This window comes from Sander lucioperca, chromosome 18 (genome assembly GCF_008315115.2).
Source record: "Sander lucioperca isolate FBNREF2018 chromosome 18, SLUC_FBN_1.2, whole genome shotgun sequence".
Taxonomy (NCBI): Eukaryota; Metazoa; Chordata; class Actinopteri; order Perciformes; family Percidae; genus Sander; species Sander lucioperca.
In genome coordinates, this window is record NC_050190.1 from 9,185,357 (window position 1) to 9,207,856 (window position 22,500).

Below are 22,500 nucleotides of genomic sequence, written 5' to 3' on the forward strand. Positions count from 1 at the left end.
CACACACACACACACACACACACACACACACACACACACACACACTTCACTCATATACACACACATACACACACACACTTCACACACACACACACACACACACACACACACACACTTCACTCATACACACACACACACACACACACACTTCACTCATATACACACTTCACACACACACACACACACACACACACACTTCACTCATATACACACACACACACACACACACACACACACACACACACACTTCACTCATATACACACACATACACACACACACACACACACACACACACACACACACACACACACACACACACACACACTTCACTCACACAAACACACATATAATAATATAATGATGTGTACATGCTGATTATTGATTGATTATTGATTGATTATTGTTGAACCCATTTCCTCCGTGTGGAATCAGGACAAGCTGCAGAAGGAGCAGAAGAACACAGCAGTCAACCTGCTGAAGCTAAACGAAGGCTGGCGCTCCATCCTGCGCCAGACTCGCGCCGCAGAGCTGCGCCGGGACATCACGGTGCTCAGCCAGACGTTTGAGAGGCAGCTGGACGGCCTGGACAGCGTCGTCAAGGTAACGCACTAGGCATGGGCCGGTGTCAGATTCTGACGGTATGATAACCTTCGGCTAAAAAAAGGCCAACGTTTTCAGAACGCCCAAAACAATCGGACGCGTGCCAGTCCTGTGTATCGCATACAGAGACGTTATTGTTACTGTACAAATAAAGTCTTTGCCATGAACAAAAAAGCTTTAAGGGCACGTTGAAATTGAAATAACTAGGAAGGTTATTTACACAGCAGCTTATAACATCTAGGGCTGCAGCTATCGATTATTTTAGTAATCGAGTATTCTACCCAGGGGCGGATTGGCCATCTGGCAAATCTGGCAAATGCCAGAGGGGCCGGACCAATTTTTTTAATGTGGGCCGGTCAGATTTTTTTTTTTAAATATACAAATGAATTGTCTTTACAGACCGACAGCGCATAGGCCGTTTTTTATCGCTTGCGCGATTTCACTATGGTTATAATCATAACAATAATAATAATATTAATATTAATTATATAGGCCACTCGGCAACGGCCGGCCTGGTCCCGAGATGGGCCGACCGACCCAATCAGAAGTTACTCAAATTGGGACTCTGCAAATCTCCGTTTGCAGGGTTCAGGCTGTACCGGACTCTCCCAGTGATCATGATGTTCTGGGGGAAGCGTGGCGAAGCCGCTGCTGACGGGCGCAGAGCTTCGCCGGAGCTCTAACTGCTGTCGATCCGCGCGGCCGTCTGACGGCTTCAGTATTAAATTGACAGTTTCATTACCGGTTAAAAACGTCTCGTTGTCGCGTTAAATAGTAGCCTAGTCTAATTCAGTGTTTTGGTACAGTTGGTTTTAACACCTGATGCGAAGAGGAGTAGCCTACACATGACAACCCTGACGTTCTGCGCTGTCTTTCTGCTGTGCCCCATTCACGTAGTGTCACATTTTACACTTTGTAGGTTTAACTCTGCAATTAATCCGCGGTTCACATGTATGCATGAACTGTGGTGGTCCGTTACACTGTAGTCTCAAAATCCATGCACCATCACTGATCATTTTTGATCAATAGAATGTAGAAAACACACTTCATAACGTTTTGTACCCATAATCAGGGTGCAAAATTAGCACCATCTACTAGCCGAATGCTGGTAAAATATGCAAATGGCTGGTAGATTTGCTTCACTCACCAGCCAAAAAACAATGATTACCCATTCAGTGGATGGTAAAATTTGAACATTCACTAGCCATTTGGCTGGTGGACAAAACAGTTAATTTTGGACCCTGCATAACATGATTGTGTTATTCTACAATTTAGCAGTAAAAGCAGTAGCCTCTGAAAGTCAACCCTACATTTTTCAACTTGGGAGCAAAACGTGCTCTTTGGGGGAAAAAAGTTACCATAAAACAACTGGACTTTGTCTGACCGGCCCATGAATATTATAATATCCCATTATATTTTGTATTTTAAATTGTTACCTGCCACCAGAATTTTGTGATTTCCTTGCCATAAATATAGACATTTTTACCATAAATTAGTGCCCAAAATGTATCAGAATGCAGGAATTGAAGTCTTTTACCTTCAAAATTTACTAACATTAAATGTTTAAAAATCTGTTACATGAGGTACTGCTTATATTATTTCACCATCTGTGCACAAATGTAATTAGTGAATGCCGTGGGTGGGGCTGCATGGTAATGTGGGCTGGTGTGACTACGGTGCCAGGGCTGAATTTTTGTCCCAGTCCGCCCCTGATTCTACCGATTATTCCATCAATTAATCGAGTAATCGGATAAGAAATACTTAGTAAGAAATACTTAGTAAACAGCAATAGTAAATATTTATTATTGCTGTGTACTAAAAAAAGGTGATGTAGCAGCATGTTTGCAGCTTAAAATGATCCCAAACTTTCTGTCGTTTTCTCTCGCCTGTCTCTTCTCTTAGACCTTCGCTATTTTCGTCTTTGTTCATTTGTAATCTGGGCCGTCAGTCTCGTGCATAGACAAAATATAAACGTCTCGTGTCCACAGAAGCGTCAACGTGTTGTGCGCTAGTAATAATCCTCCGTGCGGAAACACAGTGAGCCGTACAACCTTGATTACGTTGATTTAATGAAGCTTCGAGGCAAAGAATTTTGCTTCGATGATTTTTTGTAATCGAATTATTCGAGGAATTGTTTCAACCCTAATAACATCTAAACCACTGGTTCTCAAGCTTTTTCAATAATGTTCCCCCTTTAAACAGTGTTTTTAAGCCATGTACCCCCCAACCAGTGCGAATAATTTTTGGTAGAAAAAAATATATAAAGAGGAAGAATACAGCGATGTCAGCGATAGATTTACTAAAAAACAGCCTTGGACCTGGAAAACATTTAAATGCTGATGAGGAAAGGCGAAAACTTAAAAAAAAACCTGACAAAACCTTGGAAAAACACAGTAGAAAGAAGGAAGGCAACAATAGGGAGACAAAAGTGACAAAAAAACTCAAATAAGCAAGACGCTTCTTTGAAAAAAGAGACAAAAACTTTGAAGATAAAAAAGACAGTAGAAAAAAGTAAGAAAGAAAGGCAAGAACAGGTCAAAACAAACGACAGACATTCAAAAAGAGGTGATGAACTTCAAAAACAGCAACAAAAACGACAAACTTGAAGAAAAAAAAAAGACAGTAGAAGTAACTACAGCCTTGGAACTGAAAAAAAACATTTTGCAAAAAATGTCACGTACCCCCAGCAGTCCTCCAGAGTACCCCTAGGGGGACACGTACCCCCTGCAGTCCTCTAGAGTACCCCTAGGGGGACACGTACCCCCTGCAGTCCTCCAGAGTACCCCTAGGGGGACACGTACCCCCTGCAGTCCTCCAGAGTACCCCTAGGGGGACACGTACCCCCTGCAGTCCTCCAGAGTACCCCTAGGGCAGGGGTCATCAACTACATTGCCTTTCCAAGGGCCAGAATTTTTCTAAGCAGACACTCCGGGGGCCGGACTTCCTAATACGCCTATTTTTGTTTGAAATGCTATATATATATATATATATATATATATATATATATATCGTCAACTGGCGGGCCGCCAGTTGACGATCACTGCCCTAGGGGGACACGTACCCCCATTTGAGAAACACTGATCTATACAATCAATCACAGGTTCATCAGTTAGTTCTAAACATCAGTCCCTCCAGAAAAACGTGATTATGCGATCCCATAATTCAACGCATAATCAGCCATAGTCTGCATATTTATGCGGCGTATTTTTTCAAATACGCCGCACTTTCGCCGCATAAATTGCAGATTTCCGTGCAAAATATGCGGGGCTTGCATGATTTCATAATCCCCGCATTTTCGTTGCAAAAAAGTCCCATATATCTTAGCAGAAAGTTGAATAATGTTGCGTTTACTCATAGTCAGTATATAAGAATGGACCAGCAGGTCCCGTGTCTCTGGACGGAGACCAGTGAAGTCTCTTTCCCGGTGATGGCTGAGCGTTACTGAGCAGCCTCCAACTGAGCTTGAAGACGTAGATGTGACGTGAGCAACCTGTCTGAAAGTTGGAAGTCTTCTGGTAGCTGTGCCAAGAGAAATCTCAATCATTCCCAATCTAGCAGAGACGGAGAGCGTAGGTATATGTAAGGAGATAACATAGACACAGGCTAATTATTGATCACTAAAATGATAGTTAACATTAGTAATTAAACTTAAACAGCTAATGGAAGTCCAAACTGCCTGAGAGCTTCTCCTGTACTATACGGTAATTCCTCTACTATGAGACAGTAAGTCTCGTGGTTAGGACCCAATCGTTAGCCTATTTTTATAAAAACGTCTGCTACGGAGCCATAACGTGAGCTACAAGGTAATGGAGCCTTTTATACATTGTCGTGTTTCTTTAGAAATAAACAATGGACAAATAGAGTCTTTAAACTCTTCAGATGTAAAGTTATTCTCTGTCAAAGTGACGTCAAAATGAATGGCAGTCAATGGGATGCTAACGGGGGGTGATGGCTTGGTAGCATCAAAATGGCGCCATAGGAGGTTCGCGGTCCGAGGAGAAGCTGACCCCCTTGACTACAACCATGTTTCTAACTTCCTGTTTGTGTTGCAGAATCTGGAGCGCGACCTGCAGGAGGCGGAGCGTCAGTCGGCCCACGTGAGGCGTGTTCACCTGCAGCAGCTGGAGCGCCTGCGGGCGCAGCAGGACCAGCGGCTGGCGTTTGTGCAGCAGCAGTGGGAGGACGGCCTGCAGCAGCTGGGCGCCAGGTTCGGCCTCGAGAGGTCAGTAGCACTCAGAAGAGACACCACGCACACTGGGATATTATAATGGACGAAGTGAAGCCAACGCTGTTGTCCTTAAAGCTCCAGTGTGTAACGTGTTTAGTTGTTCATTATCTAAATCTGTGTTGCCCGTTCACAAACTTGTCCTTTTTCATGAATATTTACCTCCACCATCAATTCACAGTATTCCTATTGGCTTGAAATTTAACATTTGCGTTTGCATGAACTGGAGTAGACGCTCCATATTAATGCTGCATCTAGAAATACGTTAGCTGGTAAGAGACATACAGGACATACTGCTCCGTGTGTGTGTGTGTGTGTCTGTGTGTGTGTGTGTGTGTGTGTGTGTGTGTGTGTGTGTGTGAGAGTGAGTGAGTGAGTGTGCGTGAGTGCGTGCGTGCATGTCTGTGTGTGAGTGTGTGTGTGTGTGTGTGTGTGTCTGTGTGTGCGTCTGTGTGTGTGTGTGTGTGTGAGTCTGTGTGTGCATGTATGTGCGTGTGTGTGTGTGTGTGTGTGTGTGCGTGTGTGTGTCTGTTTGTGTGTCTGTTTGTGTGTGTGTGTCTGTGTGCGTGTGTGTGCGTGTGTGAGTGTGTGTGTGTCTCTGTGTGTGTGTGTGTGTGTGTGTCTGTGTGTGTGTGCGTGTGAGAGTGTGTGTGTGTGTGTGTGTGTGTGTGTGTCTCTGTGTCTGTGTGTGTGTGTGTGTGTGTGTGTGTGAGAGTGTGTCTCTGTGTCTGTGTGTGTGTGTGTGTGTGTGTGTGTGTGTGTGAGAGTGTGTGCGTGTGTGTGTGTGCGTGTGTGTGAGTGTGTGTGTGTGTGTGTGTGTGTGTGTGTGTGTGTGTGTGTGTGTGTGTGTGTGTGTGTGTGTTTTCTCTGTCACATGATAAACTAACAGCTGCTGCTAACGGTATCGTAGCTTCCCGTCCCCGGCAAGTTAGAAGAAGGAAACATGGAGGACCACAAGTATTCAAAATCCAAATTTCAGGGACAGGAGTCTTCTTCTTCTTCACCCAGAAAAAGAAAAAGGAGATTGAAAAGAGCAAGAGACCGTCTTTTTGAAGCGTGAAGGCTACCGTAGCTGTAATACGGACTCTGAACTGCGTGGAGCGAGAGAGCTTTTGGAATTTTGTCCCCACCACCCGCTAGTGCTGCCTTCCTTCTTTCTACTGTGTTTTTTTCAAGTTTCTATGACTATTTTGAAGTTTGTGTGTCTTTTTTCTAAGTTTTTAGTACTATTTTCGACCTATTTTTGCCTTCCTTCCTTCTTTCTACTGTCTTTTTCCAAGTTTTTGTCTCCTTTCTCATCATCATCTAAATGTTTTCCAGGTCCAAGGCTAGGGTTGGGTATGGTTTTTTTCCGATACCGGTACTTTCTGACAAGCGTCCTCGACCGGGCGGCCAGAGCTTCTTTGCAGCTCAAGTCGGCGGCGGTGTGTACGTACAGTTACTGCCGTAGTGTCCACTTTCAATGGTTAGTATTGTCCCAAAATGAACACTTATATTAAAACACCTACCGGAAATGACGAGCGGGATGAGCGCAACACATGTGAACGCGATTTTCCAGCCCGCCAAAAATACGGGCTTTCCTGTATGCAAATGAGGAGCGGTCGGCACGGCACGGCTCGGCTCGCCGCCTCTCAAAATCTGACGAAAATCTTTCAAACTGACCTTTGTCGATCTACAATGATTCAGCAACTACACGGCCTATTTTCTCTCTTAAAATGTTTTCAGAAACACGTTTCGGTGAACTATTTTCGTGAAATACGAGATCGTATTCCGTCCGAGCCGCCATGACAGTCGGTTTGAAAATCTCGAGCAGCCAGACCCACGTGACGCATTCGTCCAATCAGCTGCCAAAGGCAACAGGGGAAAACGGCTGCTCTTGTGTGAAGTAAACGCAACATTTTTCAACTTTCTGCTAAGATATATGGGACTTTTTTGCAATGAAAATGCAGGGATTATGAAATCATGCAAGCCCCACATATTTTGCGCGGAAATCGGCAATTTATGCGGCGAAAGTGCGGCGTATTTGAAAAAAATGCGCCCCCCCCCCCCGCATAAATATGCAGACTTTGGCTGATTATGCATTGAATTATGAGATCACATAATCACGTTTTCCTGGAGGGACTGAATGTTGCATCCCCCAGAGCAGGCCAGTGTCATGGCTAGGGTTGGGTATGGTTTGGTTTTTTTCCGATACCGGTGCTAAAGCGGTACTTTTAAAACGGTGCCGGTGCCTAAACGGTGCCTGAACCGGTACTTTTTAAGAAAGTTAAAAAACAGGAAGAAAAAAAAGAAGGGTACTAAACAACAGTCGGCAACATTTAAGAACAACTTGTTTATTACTACGGCCATATGGTCAAAATTAAATGATTTAATAGTAATGTAATAACTATAACTTATAAACAATCACTTATTTCACCAGTAAATTGCTGTTGAATGACGAAAACAACCACCAGATGGGAAAAGGGTATTTTACAATAACTTTGAATGCACCGCGAGGCTGTAGGTTACCAGTTTCAGTGAACGCACCGTCTGTGTTTTTCCGACGTCGGCATCTGCTGCTGCAGAGCAGACTGTTGAAATACAGTCACACTTTACGCTGTTTAACGTTAGCTGTCAGCATTTTAACCCTGTTTAATCCAGCTGCTAGCTAAAGCTAGGCTAACGTTACCTGCTGTTGAGTGGAGTGTAAAGTCAGCCACCCAAATAAGGCACCGAAATTTTCCTTCTTATTCGGTCTCGTTACTACCGTTTAGGTCGGAACCGGTGCCCTATTGGCTTAAAAACACTGTTCAAAGGGGGAACATTATTGAAAGAAGCTTGAGAACCAGTGGTCTAGAGGGATCTTCTTCAGCTGCCTTCAGATTCATGTCGTCTCTGGTTGTTTTTTTCAGGAAGGAGAACTCGTCCCACTGCCGGCAGCAGCGAGCCGATCTGGCGGACGCAAAGTTCACCGTGGAGCAGCAGCACAAAGCCGTGATGAACGAGATCCAGAGACTGTACAGTGAAGGCATCGCAGCGTACGAGAGCGCTCACGAAGACAGGGTATCTCACTGCCGTCTTCAAACTTCCTGAGACACTTATAGTCTGTAGAACAGTTAACATTAATTAAAGCTCTTTATCACACGAGCGATACCCAGTAGTCCTAGTATTCTCCCATCATGCAACACTGTGCGAGTTTGAAGCATTTAATTCCAACCTATTTCACATGTATTTAAAACATTTAAATGTTGATCAATTCTAACGACTGAAGGGAAGAACGTTAATATAACAGCTGAGCTGCATCTTTGAGTCTCTCTGCGTCTCTGACTCTCTGCATGTCTGACTCTCTGTCTCTGACTCTCTGTGTCTCTGACTCTCTGTGTCTCTGACTCTCTGTGTCTCTGACTCTCTGCATGTCTGTCTCTCTGCATGTCTGTCTCTCTGCATGTCTGTCTCTCTGTCTCTATCTCTGTCTCTATCTCTCTGACTCTCTCTCTGCGTCTCTGTCTCTCTGTCTCTCTCTGACTTTCTGTCTCTCTGCGTCTCTCTCTCTGCGTCTCTGAGTCTCTGCGTCTCTGTCTCTCTACGTCTCTCTGAGTCTCTGTCTCTCTGCGTCTCTGACTCTGTCTCTCCGTCTCTCTGTGGACAGAAAGCGTCGCTGCTGCTGGAGAACAAGGACACGCTGAGGGAGATGCTGCTGCAGAACCAGGAGGCTGAGCAGCTGTGCAGCGTGCAGACGCAGCAGCTGTCCCACCTGCTCTGCAGAACGCAGGATCTGGTGGAGAAAACGGACGCAGATATGAGGAAGGTCAAGATGCTGCAGGTCAGTGAGAGGTCACATCGCACAAAACACAAAGTCTCCTAATATAATGAATCATCAACACGGCTCTGTAACTGCTGGATGATTATAACTTCATAAAGCACTTTTTAAAACAAAGTGCTTAACGAGACACAAATAAAAAAGCAGACAAACAATGATAACAAATGTTTAAATGTTAATTGAAAGCACATTTTAAAGATGACGATATGTAAAGATAATAGTGGAACGTTGAGGACTGAATCAATATATATATAGATGTATGGTTACCAGAGGTGGGAGTAAGTGTCACGATTCTCTAAGGCGGAACCCAGAAGCAGACCAGGACAAGGCGAGTTGAGTAAAGGTGAGTATTTATTTACAGACTTAAATATGGAAGCAGGAGCATCCAGGTGACGGAGCAGGCAGTGGAGGTGAGTAGGTGGGAGGGAATGAGCACATCCAATGTTGTTTCTGAAGCAATCGACGACCAGGCAGAGGTGGAGTGAGTACCCCGGGAGAGTAACTGCTGACAGAGGAAACGGAGGTAAGTGCACAGCAAACAAAAGTAACAGAGCAGCAAAACTAACTCTTTGAAAACTGAGGCTGATACGCAGGCACAACATACTGTTAGTGGCTAACGATCCGGCAGGGAACGGATGTCAGGTCAGAGCTTATGAAGTGGAGAGGTGGTGATCAGGACCAGGTGTGCAGGTAGATGATGAGATGCAGGTGTGGGTAATTGAGAGATCTCCCGCCTAGCTACGTTGCCAGGCAACCAGACAGGGTGCGTTCAGGAAGCTCAGGAAAACAGACTCCAGGACAGAATACAGGCAACTCAAGCAGAAAACAGACTCAAACAGCGGGATTCATGACAGTAAGTCACACATGTGCAAGTCTCAAGTCCCTGCTATAAGTCAAGCAAGTCACAAGTCAAGTTATACAAAATTCTTAGATCTACCCCAGTTTTTACATTCCTAATCAGTTTAAAAAGACATTTGTTGTGCAATTTGCTTGTTGGTAATAAACATTTAAACTGTTATCCAACAACATCAAATACAATGGATATCACAAAACGGAATAAAATACGAAAAAGTAGTACTATTTTACAGCGGTTTGCAATGATTCTCTTTTCCCCCACAATGCATTGCATTACGTCACGTTGGGGAGACGACAGACGAAAGCCCCGTCTCTGTTAACTGTCTATGGTCTCGGTCTGTGCCACTGGTCTCTGTTCCCTGTCTATGGTCTCGGTCTGGGCCACTGGTCTCTGTTCACTGTCTATGGTCTCGGTCTGGGCCACTGGTCTCTGTTCACTGTCTATGGTCTCGGTCTGGGCCACTGGTCTCTGTTCACTGTCTATGGTCTCGGTCTGTGCCACTGGTCTCTGTTCACTGTCTATGGTCTCAGTCTGTGCCACTGGTCTCTGTTCACTGTCTATGGTCTCGGTCTGTGCCACTGGTGTTGCAAAATATGGCTTTTGGTCTCGACCGAGTCCATGTGTCTTTATTATGTGTATAATAATATTGGAGGGAAATTGAAACACAGCTTGGACGGCTTTTCACAAGTTTAGACAGCTAGCTACGCCGATGTTTGCTAACGTTAGCGCAACAGCGTTAGCCTAGACTGCTAGCTAGGTAAATATTAGACAGCCTTCGGAGTTTCTTATATCTGCGTCCACGTTGTCAACATAAGACATGTTGCGTTAGTGCACCTTTTGTACCATACTTTTATTGAATGGAACTTTAAGCTTCGCTCCTACGAGATGGGTGGGTTTTTGTTACATACAAAGCTAACTGGCTATAGTTAGCCTGTATGCTAGCGGAATTAGCTAACGTTGCGTAACCAGCCAGGTGAGCTAGCTAATCACGACAGTATTGTCGCCCACAATCAACCTCTGCTGCTAAAAGCAGTCAATCTGCAGTGATGTTTGAAATAGAGACGCTTGTGGATGTGTTAGCTGTCGTGGTTAGCTCGCCGAAACTACTGCTGAAGCTGCTGCCGAAGCTGCTGGCTGGCTACGCAACGTTAGCTAATTCCGCTAGCACAGGCTAACTATAGCCAGTTAACTTTGTGTGTAACGTAGCTAACAAAAACCCACCCATCTCGTAGGAGCGAAGCTTAACATTTCATTCAATACAATTATGGTACAAAAGGAGCACTAACGCCACATGTCTTATGTTGACAACGTGGACGCAGATAGAGGAAACAACGAAGGCAGTCGTAATATTTACCTAGCCGTCTAGGCTAACGCTGTTGTGCTAACGTTAGCAAAACGTCGGCGTAGCGTTAGCTAGCTAGCTGTCTAAACTTTTGAAAAGCCGAACAGCATCCCCATCGAAGTAATAAATAAACACTAGGCAAATATGTTGTTACTGGAGCTAGTCGGGTCCATCAAAACGTGAGATATCTAATCAAAATGTGTTTACAACGTCGGGGGATTTCACAGGTGAGACTGACTGGCAAGTTAGCCCATAGCTAGCATGATGCCTTCTATTTCTAGATCTAGATAAGTTTACTGGTACTTATCTGAACTAACGACATGATCACTGTCACTAGATATAAAGAAAACATTGACTTTCACTCGGTGCTATTCACTGACAGTAAAAACACCTCTTCCTCATCCCAGTCAGTCACCATAGTTCTAGTACTAGGCTGATACACAGTCACCATAGTTCTAGTACTAGGCTGATACACAGTCACCATAGTTCTAGTACTAGACTGATACACAGTCACCATAGTTCTAGTACTAGGCTGATACACAGTCACCATAGTTCTAGTACTAGACTGATACACAGTCACCATAGTTCTAGTACTAGGCTGAGGCACGTCTCCCCAACGTGACGTCATCACCGAATTGCGTTAAAAACCCGACTAAACGACTAAAACACTATTTGGAGACATTTTTAACAATGATATACATATGCTGAGTGCTTTATGTACCCATTAATCAACAGTGGCGGTTAACCTGCAACATGGGCTTTAAGGTGCTAGGTTGACATCAAGCGAGCTGAGCTCCGCGGAGGCTGGCCAACGATAGGCAGCGGGGGTTTCTTCTCGCGAAAACCACCACTGCCCATCGCGGGCCTGCCTTTTAATTTCAATACCTTAAATATAAATAACATGACCTGGCTATTACATTAAAGTGGCCATATTATGCTCATTTTCAGGTTCATAATTGTATTTTGAGGTTGTACCAGAATAGGTTTACATGGTTTAATTATCAAAAAACACCATATTGTAGTTGTACTGCACATTGCTGCAGCTCCTCTTTTCACCCTGTGTTCAGGTCTCTGTTTTAGCTACAGAGTGAGACCTCTCACTGCTGGAACATCTTTGTTGGCAGTCGCACATGCTCAGTAGCTAGGTAAGATCACATGATCAGTAGCTAGGTAAGATCACATGATCAGTAGCTAGGTAAGATCACATGATCAGTAGCTAGGTAAGATCACATGATCAGTAGCTAGGTAAGATCACATGATCAGTAGCTAGGTAAGATCACATGCTCAGTAGCTAGGTAAGATCACATGATCAGTAGCTAGGTAAGATCACATGATCAGTAGCTAGGTAAGATCACATGCTCAGTAGCTAGGTAAGATCACATGATCAGTAGCTAGGTAAGATCACATGATCAGTAGCTAGGTAAGATCACATGATCAGTAGCTAGGTAAGGACTACATGAGCTAGCTAGCTGTTTCTCCAACTTCAGTAGTACAAGGCAGGATTAGTCGGGAGACTTCTTCTAAACGAGGGCGCACTTCCAACTTTGTGTGGAATACCTGCAGAACAGGGACATGGAATACAATTTATTTTGTAGATTAGGGTGAATTTGTGTGTGTTGTAGCAGTGTTTTACCATTGAGAACGAGCGCATTTTTCTGGAAGGACTGATTACTGATGATTATTTATCAAAAATCTAATTTTGTAAATATTTTGTGAAAGCACCAAAAGTCAACGCTACAATATCGTTGCGTTATCGATATCGAGGTATTTGGTCAAAAATATCGTAATATTAGATTTTCTCCATATTGCCCAGCCCTAAGTTGGACTCGAGTCAAGTCGTGCGACTCGAGTCCCCCACCTCTGATGGTTAAGCCCTGTTGCCGTTCCTATATCCCGCCTTTTGAAGAAAGGCCTAACGTTAGTGTCTGGTCTCCCAGGACGCCGTCATCAGCCTGCGGGAGACGCTGACCTCCAGTCAGATGGAGAACTCCTCGGTGGAAACCCGTCTGTCGGCCGCCAGGAACCAGGTGAACACCAAGACTCACGAGCTCCGGGACCAGCTGAGTCAGGCGCACGCCGCCGCCAGGAAACAGCTGACCCAGCTCACCGTCCAGAGTGACAACGCCACCAAGAAGCTGCAGGCGCTCATCGCCAAGGTGACGCCAGCTGTTAACTTTCTGTTTGTCCACAGTGTTCTGTTGAGGATGTGTGTGTGTCTGTGTCTGTGTGTGTGTGTGTGTGTGTGTGTGTGTGTGTGTGTGTGTGTGTGTCTGTGTGTGTGTCTGTGTGTGTGTGTCTGTGTGTGTGTGTGTGTGTGTCTGTGTGTGTGTCTGTGTGTGTGTGTCTGTGTGTGAGTGTGTGTGTGTGTCTATGTGTGTCTGTGTGTGTGTGTCTGTGTGTGTGTGTGTGTGTCTGTGTGTGTGTGTGTGTCTGTCTGTGTGTGTGTGTGTGTGTGTGTGTCTGTGTCTGTGTGTGTGTGTGTGTGTGTGTGTGTGTGTGTGTTTGGCTTGTTTCCCTTCTAGCCACAACAGCTGATGCTGCGTTCCAGACACAATTTTTAGCCCGTTAAGTCACGACTTGGTAGCGTTCCAGGCAAAGTCACGACAAACCCTTCTAGCTAGCATTAGCGTTAGCTAGCGGCTACCTGACATTGACGTTAGCTAGCAGAACAGATACTAGCGATTTTTAGTCTGTGACATATTTTGGGCTTCATTTCATAAACATAACCTGCAGTAGTACACAATCGTATGTGTATTATTTTGATTACGTTGCCTATTTATTTATTTCTATTTCCCACCGTTAATCAGCGGCGTCTGTACAGCATCAACAGGGGGCGCCATTGTTGTTTATGTGTGTGTGACGTCAAAAACTGTAACTGGGAGAACAACCATCTGGTACGAGTTCACGGGGAGTAAGTTACAGGTTTGACTGCCATCCCAGGGCACTTTCACCGGTAGAAGTTTGTGAAAACACGAGTTACAGGTTGCCTGGAACGCAGCATTAGTCCTCTCTGTTAGGTTTGACTTCCTGTTTGTCTCCAGCTGAGTCCTCTCAGTTCTCACCCGTCCTTTCCCTCCATGCCGACCCAGGGTCAGAAGGTTTTACGAGTCGCTGAAATGTGTCGTAAGCTGGAGAACGAGCAGAGGGAAGTGTTGTCGTCATTATCCTGGTCAGAGGAGCTCCAGAGAGCCCAGACGCAGACGGAGGAACCAGTGAAGGTAGGAAGTAGAATCACCGGGGGCCCCACGATACGATATTATCACCATACTAATGTCACAATACCATATAACAATAGTACTACTGCCTCAACATGTACTCAAGTAGAGTACTGGAGTACATGTACTGAGTTCCATTACATGTGTGTGTGTGTGTGTATGCGTGTGTGTGTGTATGCGTGTGTGTGTGTGTGTGTGTGTGTGTGCATGTGTGTGTGTGTGTGTGTATATATCTGTGTGTATGTGTGTGTGTGTGTGTGTGTGTGTATATATCTGTGTGTATGTGTGTGTGTGTGTGTGTATATATCTGTGTGTGTGTGTGTGTGTGTGTATATATCTGTGTGTGTGTGTGTGTGTGTGTGTGTATGTGTGTGTATATATCTGTGTGTGTGTGTGTGTGTGTGTGTGTATATATCTGTGTGTGTGTGTGTGTGTGTGTGTATGTGTGTGTATATATCTGTGTGTGTGTGTGTGTGTGTATATATCTGTGTGTGTGTGTGTGTGTGTGTATATATCTGTGTGTGTGTGTGTGTGTGTGTGTGTATGTGTGTGTATATATCTGTGTGTGTGTGTGTGTGTGTGTGTGTATATATATCTGTGTGTGTGTGTGTGTATATATCTGTGTGTGTGTGTGTATATATATCTGTGTGTGTGTGTGTGTATATATCTGTGTGTGTGTGTGTATATATCTGTGTGTGTGTGTGTGTGTGTGTGTGTGTGTGTGTGTGTGTGTATGTATATATATGTGTGTGTGTGTGTGTGTGTGTGTGTATGTATATATCTGTGTGTGTGTGTGTGTGTGTGTGTGTGTGTGTGTATATATATCTGTGTGTGTGTGTGTGTATATATCTGTGTGTGTGTGTGTGTATATATCTGTGTGTGTGTGTGTGTGTGTGTATATATCTGTGTGTGTGTGTGTATATATCTGTGTGTGTGTGTGTGTGTGTGTGTGTGTGTGTGTATATATCTGTGTGTGTGTGTGTGTGTATGTATATATATCTGTGTGTGTGTGTGTATGTATATATATCTGTGTGTGTGTGTGTGTATATATCTGTGTGTGTGTGTGTGTGTGTGTGTGTATGTATATATATCTGTGTGTGTGTGTGTGTGTGTGTGTGTGTGTGTGTGTGTGTATGTATATATATCTGTGTGTGTGTGTGTGTGTGTGTGTGTGTGTGTGTGTGTGTGTGTGTGTGTGTAGGAGATGTGGGAGTTGCAGCAGGTGACGCGGAGCATCAATGGCGCCGTGCTGCAGCGAGCGGCTCTGAGGAAGCGGCGAGAGGATCTGAGCCGAGAGAACCAGCAGCTGAGGGATCTGCTGCGTCAGCACCTGGAAGCCATGACCGTCAGCGGCCCCGACGCCAGCAGGCACCACGCTCTGCTCGCCGTGTGCCAGGCGCCGACCACCACCGTCCCGCCCAACGCCGACAGACGGCACACCGTCATCGAGGCCGTGCACGCCGTCAAACACGCACTGTGACGCAGAGTGACATCACAAATATGCTTTGTCATTTCATTCCTTGTTTTCTTTTTCTTGAAATATTAAAAATAAACTCCGTGATGTCATGCTTAATCATTATTTGGGTACCAGGGGTCAACAGTATTTTTTTTTTTGTAGGTTTTCACACAGAGAAACACCAAGCAAATTTCAGGCAGTGAAATATTGCCTCGGGGGCGTGGTCGCGAAAACACCACGCCAGACCGCAACAGAACACCGGCTGCTAGGTAGCTAGCAGAGAGGGTTGAAGCTAGGTAGCATAGGCAGCTAGCAGAGAGGGTTGAAGCTAGGTAGCATAGGCAGCTAGCAGAGAGGGTTGAAGCTAGGTAGCATAGACAGCTAGCAGAGAGGGTTGAAGCTAGGTAGCATAGGCAGCTAGCAGAGAGGGTTGAAGCTAGGTAGCATAGGCAGCTAGCAGAGAGGGTTGAAGCTAGGTAGCATAGGCAGCTAGCAGGTAGTTTGCTAGCAAGCTGTCGTTGCTATTGTAGCTTGTGAAATCCGTGTTGATACAAGCGTCAATGTTCACCAACAAAACATGTTATCAAACAAATGCACAAGTAGCCTAGCTGCCTGGCTAGGCTTTACAATGAAATCCAATGTCCAAACATGCTAGCGATTAGTCTGTCGGCTAGCTGAAAAGTTTGCGTGTTTAAACTATCATCTACAGTGGTCTATTTAGTGGTGTATGTGCCCTAACTAATATAAATCACAATTTGTGTTGATACAAGTACCAATGTTCGTGTAGAAACATTTTAATCACATACAGATGTTCATGATACAGCGTTGATAACTTATTTTGTAACTCCCGCCTCCAAACACAAACACGCAGACCTGATTGGTTCTCAAATGGTCCTCATTTAAATAAAGTTAAACTTTCGTCAACTTTGTTTTCGCTCCCCTCGGCGAGTCGCTCTCATCTCGCCCAATCAGGGCAAATTTCGTCTCCATTTAACCTCAATGAGAGCGAAGTGAAATTTCGCCGTGTGGAAACCTACCGTAAGGTCATTCTACATGCAGACTGATCTCACGAAGTGGCGTATGTACGACACGCCAACTCATATGCTGTTATTGGCGTGTTATCAAGACGCATACTCGCTTTTTAGCGTGTTTATCAACGCCGTTTGGCCTCCATTGACTTACATTGCCTTGCAATTGCGTGTGAATTTACGCCATAGCGAGTAGTATGAAAGGGCGAAAATCCACATAGGGAGGTTGGTCGGGGGGGGGATGGAATATCATCCGAATACCGAATCATGCCTACTCTATTTATCCGACATCATACGCAGGGAAATAGATAATGGAAATCTCTACGGAATGGTGTTATTCAATCTTCAAAAGGCATTTGGTACGGTGATTCATGACAGACTTGAGGCCTTGGGGGCAGACAGCTCCACCTGTAGGTGGCTTAGGTCTTACCTATCAGGGAGGGAACAATTGGTGGTCTTAAGGTGCTGACACACCAACCAGACGGCCGACCATCGGCAGAAAAGCCAGTCGGACTGATCAGTCGGGTCCCCGACTGACCGGCAATTTCCACTGGATGCGTAACGGCTGCTTAACGTCTCCGGAACGTCTCCGGAGTCATTAGGTTTCCATTAAAGTCAGTGTGTGTATTTCCACTGACTGCAGAACGTCTGCGTCCCGACTCCGTCCCAGCTCCGGCGGTCCCAGCCCTCCGGAGCAGATACCAGAGCTTCTATTGTTGCCGGACGCCGGAGAGCTCCGCAGCAACTCAGCACACGGCAGATAGTGGGGGACAGGAAGTCCAGCACAGAAACAAATCTAGTTAATTTTCAAAGTAAAGTCCAGCGTGCTCACGGCGGATCATATTTCCTACATTACACCTTGAAAACACAGCACTGTGTGTGTGCATGCGTGTGTGTGTGTCTGTCTCTCTCTGTGTGTGTGTGTCTGTCTGTGTGTGTGTGTGTGTGTGTCTGTCTCTCTCTGTATGTGTGTATGTGTCTGTCTCTGTGTGTGTGTGTGTGTCTGTCTCTCTGTGTGTGTGTGTGCGTGTGTCTGTCTCTGTGTGTGTGTGTGTGTCTGTCTCTCTCTGTGTGTGTCTGTCTCTCTGTGCGTGTCTGTCTCTCTCTGTATGTGTGTGTCTGTCTGTCTCTCTGTGTGTGTGTGTATGTGTGTGTCTGTCTCTCTGTGTGTGCGTGTGTGTGCGCCTGTCTGTGTGTGTGTGTCTGTCTCTGTCTGTGTGTGTGTGTGTGTGTGTGTGTGTGTGTGTGTGTGTGTGTGTGTGTGTGTGTGTGTGTGTGTGTGTGGTGTTTTCACACAGAAAGATGAGCGGAGCAGCAGCTTCTGTACAGGTACACCATTTAATAGTTATTATAGACATTTTATATACATTTCAACAGTTGTATTCTGCTATGTGGTACAATCTTTAAAATCTGCTGTTTCATAGTTCGGAAATCAAAAAAAAAAAAAAAAAGAAAAACTTACAAAACTCAAACTGATCAGAACTTTTTTTTTTTCTCCATTTTTCTGGAAGACTAGAAAAAATACTTTTATTGTATTAATCATGCAATTACACAAACCAAAAAAAAAACAAAGTCTTTAGTTACACAGTAAGTCGTAGCGTGTGTGTGTGTGTGTGTGTGTGTGTGTGTGGGGGGGGGGGGGGGGGAAGAGAAAAATAAAGATTTGTGATCAATCAGGAGACGCTCACGTTACTAATCCCTTCAGCTTTTAAAAAAACATTAAATTAAAAACAAACCATGAAATAAAACTCCCCCCGTGTGTTGGAGAAGGGTTTTGGGGATGTTCAGCCAATCAGGTGGCAGCTTTTGTTTAAAAAAAATAAAATAAAATGAATGAGGCGTCTGATTGGACCGTTTCTCCTTAAAACTCAAACTGCTTCTCTGTTCCTCAGAAGATAAGGACGAGACTTTTAAAAAAACAATGATATAAATAACTTTACTCCCGTTTGTTGAAGAAAAGTCAAAATGTTCTCGACGTGAAGAGAAAACTCACACAGTGATATGAGGAAGAGGAGGAAGAGGAACTTGTACGGCGTCTTCTGTTTACAGTGACTACGTTTACATGCACATACTATTCCTGTAGGGGGATGCCAGAGCAGGGGGAATGAGAGGGGGAAACGCCAGAGCAGGGGGAATGAGAGGGGGAAACGCCGGAGCAGGGGGAATGAGAGGGGGAATGAGAGGGGGAGACGCCAGAGCAGGGGGAATGAGAGGGGGAAACGCCGGAGCAGGGGGAATGAGAGGGGGAATGAGAGGGGGAGACGCCAGAGCAGGGGGAATGAGAGGTGGAGACACCAGAGCAGGGGGAATGAGAGGTGGAGACACCAGAGCAGGGGGAATGAGAGGTGGAGACACCAGAGCAGGGGGAATGAGAGGAGGAAACGCCAGAGCAGGGGGAATGAGAGGGGGAGACACCAGAGCAGGGGGAATGAGAAGTGGAGATGCCAGAGCAGGGGGAATGAGAGGTGGAGACACCAGAGCAGGGGGAATGAGAGGGGGAGACACCAGAGCAGGGGGAATGAGAGGGGGAGACGCCAGAGCAGGGGGAATGAGAGGAGGAAACGCCAGAGCAGGGGGAATGAGAGGAGGAAACGCCAGAGCAGGGGGAATGAGAGGAGGAGACACCAGAGCAGGGGGAATGAGAGGAGGAAACGTAGCAGGAGATATTCCTTTTTAAGATATTTGCTTCCTACGGGATCAGGAATATGCCGTTTTTATGACTCTAGTGGAATATTAGTGTGCATGTAAACGTAGTCAGAGAGACCGTGACGCGTTCAGGTACCAGTCTGTAAAGCCAAATACTTCCTGGTTATTTAGCAGAAGTGTTTGTTGTGTAATTAATCTTTTTATATAAATAAAATCTAATGAACAGGACCAACAAACGGCCGAGACTCCTCCCCCTCTCCTCTCCTTCCTGCGTCTCCTTTCCTTCCTACGTGACGTGAATGCTCCGCTGAGACGGAGGGTGTGATGGCAGAACTGGACGGGTGAGCGAAGACTCAGAATCCTCGGCGGTTCCGCTAACGAGACGTTTTCCACGTTTATAAAAACGATTATAAAAACTAGATTTATTTTACACAAACAGAAAAACGTCCAAACGCAACTACAGCCTGAATCCTTCGCTCTGTGAGTTTAAACGCAGGGCTCAGATTGGCCCGCCAGGTGGGGATGGGGGGATGGGGCTGACTGAGACGCATCAACCAATCCTCTGTTCCCATTCGGGACAGCCGTCCAATCGGCTCGCACCTCGTCAGAGACACAAACAAGGAAAATCTGGTCTTTTAACCCGACGCGGTCATTTTAAAAACACCGTAAAAAAGTCAGAATCTGAAACTTGACTTCAGATTTTTAAGATTTAAAAAAACTTAAAATACAACAAAACCTCGACAGGTTAAAAGATCAAATGTTGCGTTCCTTCGTTGGATTGGAGTCTCCTCCGGGACGCTTTCAAGGAGAAATCCCCCTCAAGACGTTTGGTTTCCTGCCGTTCACTTCATTTAGTAACGTCAGAATTTAGGGATGCACCGAATCCAGGAGTCGGCTTCTGATTGGGCTGAATATTGGGCTTTTTGACGGGGTTGGGTTTCTGCCTACGCCTGCACTCCGCGTGCTACGCTGGTCGCCGTAATGACGGCGCCGTTGATTACAGGAAGGTGTTTACGTAGGTGGAGCGTTCAATGCAGCAGGCTGTGAGGAAGTGGAAATGGAACTGGTGAGCAGAAAAAGTGTAGTTTGGCAGAACTTTCAGTCAAAAGAAGGCCATTCGAGTCCAGCTACATGTTCAATCTGCAATGCTGATTAGTCTGGTGGTGGCGAGGACCCTAAACTATACACAACATCACCGCTGTTACAACATCTGGTAGCAAACATCTGGAAGAATACGAGTTGTGATGAAGGAATCTACAGACAGCAGCCAGAATGCAGCAACTTCAGGTACGGCAAAGGAAGGACAGTCACTGTTTACTTCATTAATGAGTTTACTGTGTTCATGGACTGAGGATGGGACGAGGATTCAGCAGAATCTCAACCAGGGGATTAGGTATTCAGCCGAACCCCAAAAATCTGGTTTCGGAGCATCTCTAGTTAAAACAGACTTTCAACTATTTACTTGTAGCGTAGTTTCCCTTCAGGCAGCGTTACCTCTTTCTCATGTTCCAACAAAGTGTTTTACTGAAAGAAATCAACTGAATGGCAGCGATCGGTGACGTAATGCTGCGTTCAGGAGACGTAGTACGAACTAGTTCTAGGTTTGAAAAGGTTTGACGGCAGCGAGGGCTCGTATTCAGCAGAAAGAACTAACGAAGGACTGCAGCCGGACTGAAATAAAATAACACTTCCTCTGGTTGGAATAAAGGCCGTCACTGCCTGATGTGAGTCGAGTGCAGATGTGAGTCGTGCATGCGTCACTTTGCGACAAGTAGCCTCCAAGATGCTAACGAGAGACTTCTGTAATGTCAACAGAGTAACAATGGACCTACGTAACAAAGTTGCTTCACTGCTGGCTAAACGTTAGCATTCAGACACAACAAAGGCTGTCACTGGAATGGCGTTTTGAGCTAACGTTAGCAATCAAACAATCATAGATAGCTACAACGTTTTTGAAATTATTTCCATCTTCCGTTATATGTAAAGAGAAAAGTTGATTAATTATGACAGCCTTGGTGTTATGCCGTAAGCCAGGGGTCTTCAACGTTTTTAAAGCCAAGGACCCCCTAACTGAAAGAGAGATGGATCAGGGAGCCCCTACTACATATCTTGTATAAAATGAAGTTGCATATTAAACTGAACCTACAATGTGGGCAGCCTAAAACCTTTATACATACATTTTTTTGCATGTAATACTAAGCGTTTAAAATAGCCTAATAACTATTTGAAATTAATATTTGCTGGGATTAGTATTTGCTAATAATATGTTGGGTTCATTGAAAAAAAAATAAAATTAACAATAACTTGGAGGCCCCCTTGCATTGACTCTGAGGACCCCCTAGGGGTCCCGGACCCCCTGTTGAAGATCCCTGCCGTAAACCGTTTAAATCTGAGCATGTGCAACTTTCGTCTGCACCCGACTCACATCGGGTAGTGACAGAGACAACGTACCAAAAGTCCCTCGTTTCCTGTCAGCTCCTTTCACATTGAAACTAAAAAAAACGCCCTAAAATGACTGGAACTTGACATCAGGCGCCAACCGTCTGTTTGTGCAACGGAGAGAAAAGTTGGGACTCTGGATGTGGAGATGATCCTTGATTCTGAGGGAGCGTTTTGGGGGGGATTTCTCCTCTAAGTTCGTCCTCTGCTTCCCACCGATCAGGAGTTCAGAGGTTAAGGCTAGAAGGGACACAGCTACGGCGACGGCACCGAAACGCCTCGTCAAGTTTAGGAAAAAGATCGCGGTATGGATTAAAATACTCCCGGGGAACGAACACGCGTTTCATGAAATTATATTATTTTGTTAGCCTATTTTCCCACTGAGAAACGATTGAGCGAGATGTAGCATAATTTTGCCTAACTTCCGGCCGTAACTGTATCCCTTCTAGCCACAACCGAGGTCAGACGAGTGATTACACAAGAGGGGGGGGGGGGGGGGTAGAAGGGGGCGGGGCTTGATGTAGTGTCATCACGACTCATCGCAGGACAGGTGAGCCGCTCAGCGTCGACCTGCAGGCTTCAAAACAACGATTCTGCTCTCAGAGGGAGACGACACCTCTTAACTTAAAGTGTGTGTGTGTGTGTGGGGGTGTCTGTGTGTGTGTGTGTGTGTCTGTGTGTCTGTGTGGGGGTGTGTGTGTGTTCACCTCCAGTCTTTCATTAATATATAATCTGTGTTCAGAGATCTGAACGGACCTGAATACTGTGTGTGTGTTTGTGAACAAACGAGCCTCTCCGTCTCTCTCTCTCTGTCTGTGTCTCTCGCCTTCACCGTCCTCTGCCCCCCCCCCTTCTTCTTCTACACGTAGACCCTGGCGAGGGCGTCGGCGCCG

General features: G+C 45.4%; 2 protein-coding genes across 3 annotated transcripts in view; one reads left to right on the forward strand and one right to left on the reverse strand.

The window, feature by feature from the left end:
- ccdc65 (coiled-coil domain containing 65) overlaps positions 1–15,600 on the forward strand; it is a 19,313-nt gene extending 3,713 nt beyond the window's left edge. The window contains exons 3-9 of one of the 2 annotated variants that reach the window (XM_035994455.1): positions 434–601; positions 4,654–4,823; positions 7,718–7,868; positions 8,455–8,628; positions 12,761–12,979; positions 13,913–14,041; positions 15,243–15,600. In XM_035994455.1, the coding sequence (XP_035850348.1) occupies positions 434–601; positions 4,654–4,823; positions 7,718–7,868; positions 8,455–8,628; positions 12,761–12,979; positions 13,913–14,041; positions 15,243–15,518 (1,287 nt within the window). In that variant the 3' untranslated portion in view covers positions 15,519–15,600. Of the gene's footprint in view, positions 1–433; positions 602–4,653; positions 4,824–7,717; positions 7,869–8,454; positions 8,629–12,760; positions 12,980–13,912; positions 14,042–15,239 lie in introns of both variants that reach the window. The other variant, XM_031277674.2, reaches the window with a different exon arrangement.
- A 6,419-nt stretch (positions 15,601–22,019) lies between these two features.
- The window catches only part of strn3 (striatin, calmodulin binding protein 3), a 37,248-nt gene continuing 36,767 nt past the window's right edge, over positions 22,020–22,500 (reverse strand). The window contains exon 16 of the mRNA XM_031277673.2: positions 22,020–22,500. This exon is cut by the window's right edge and continues 136 nt beyond it. Within this exon, the coding sequence (XP_031133533.1) occupies positions 22,467–22,500 (34 nt within the window). The 3' untranslated portion in view covers positions 22,020–22,466.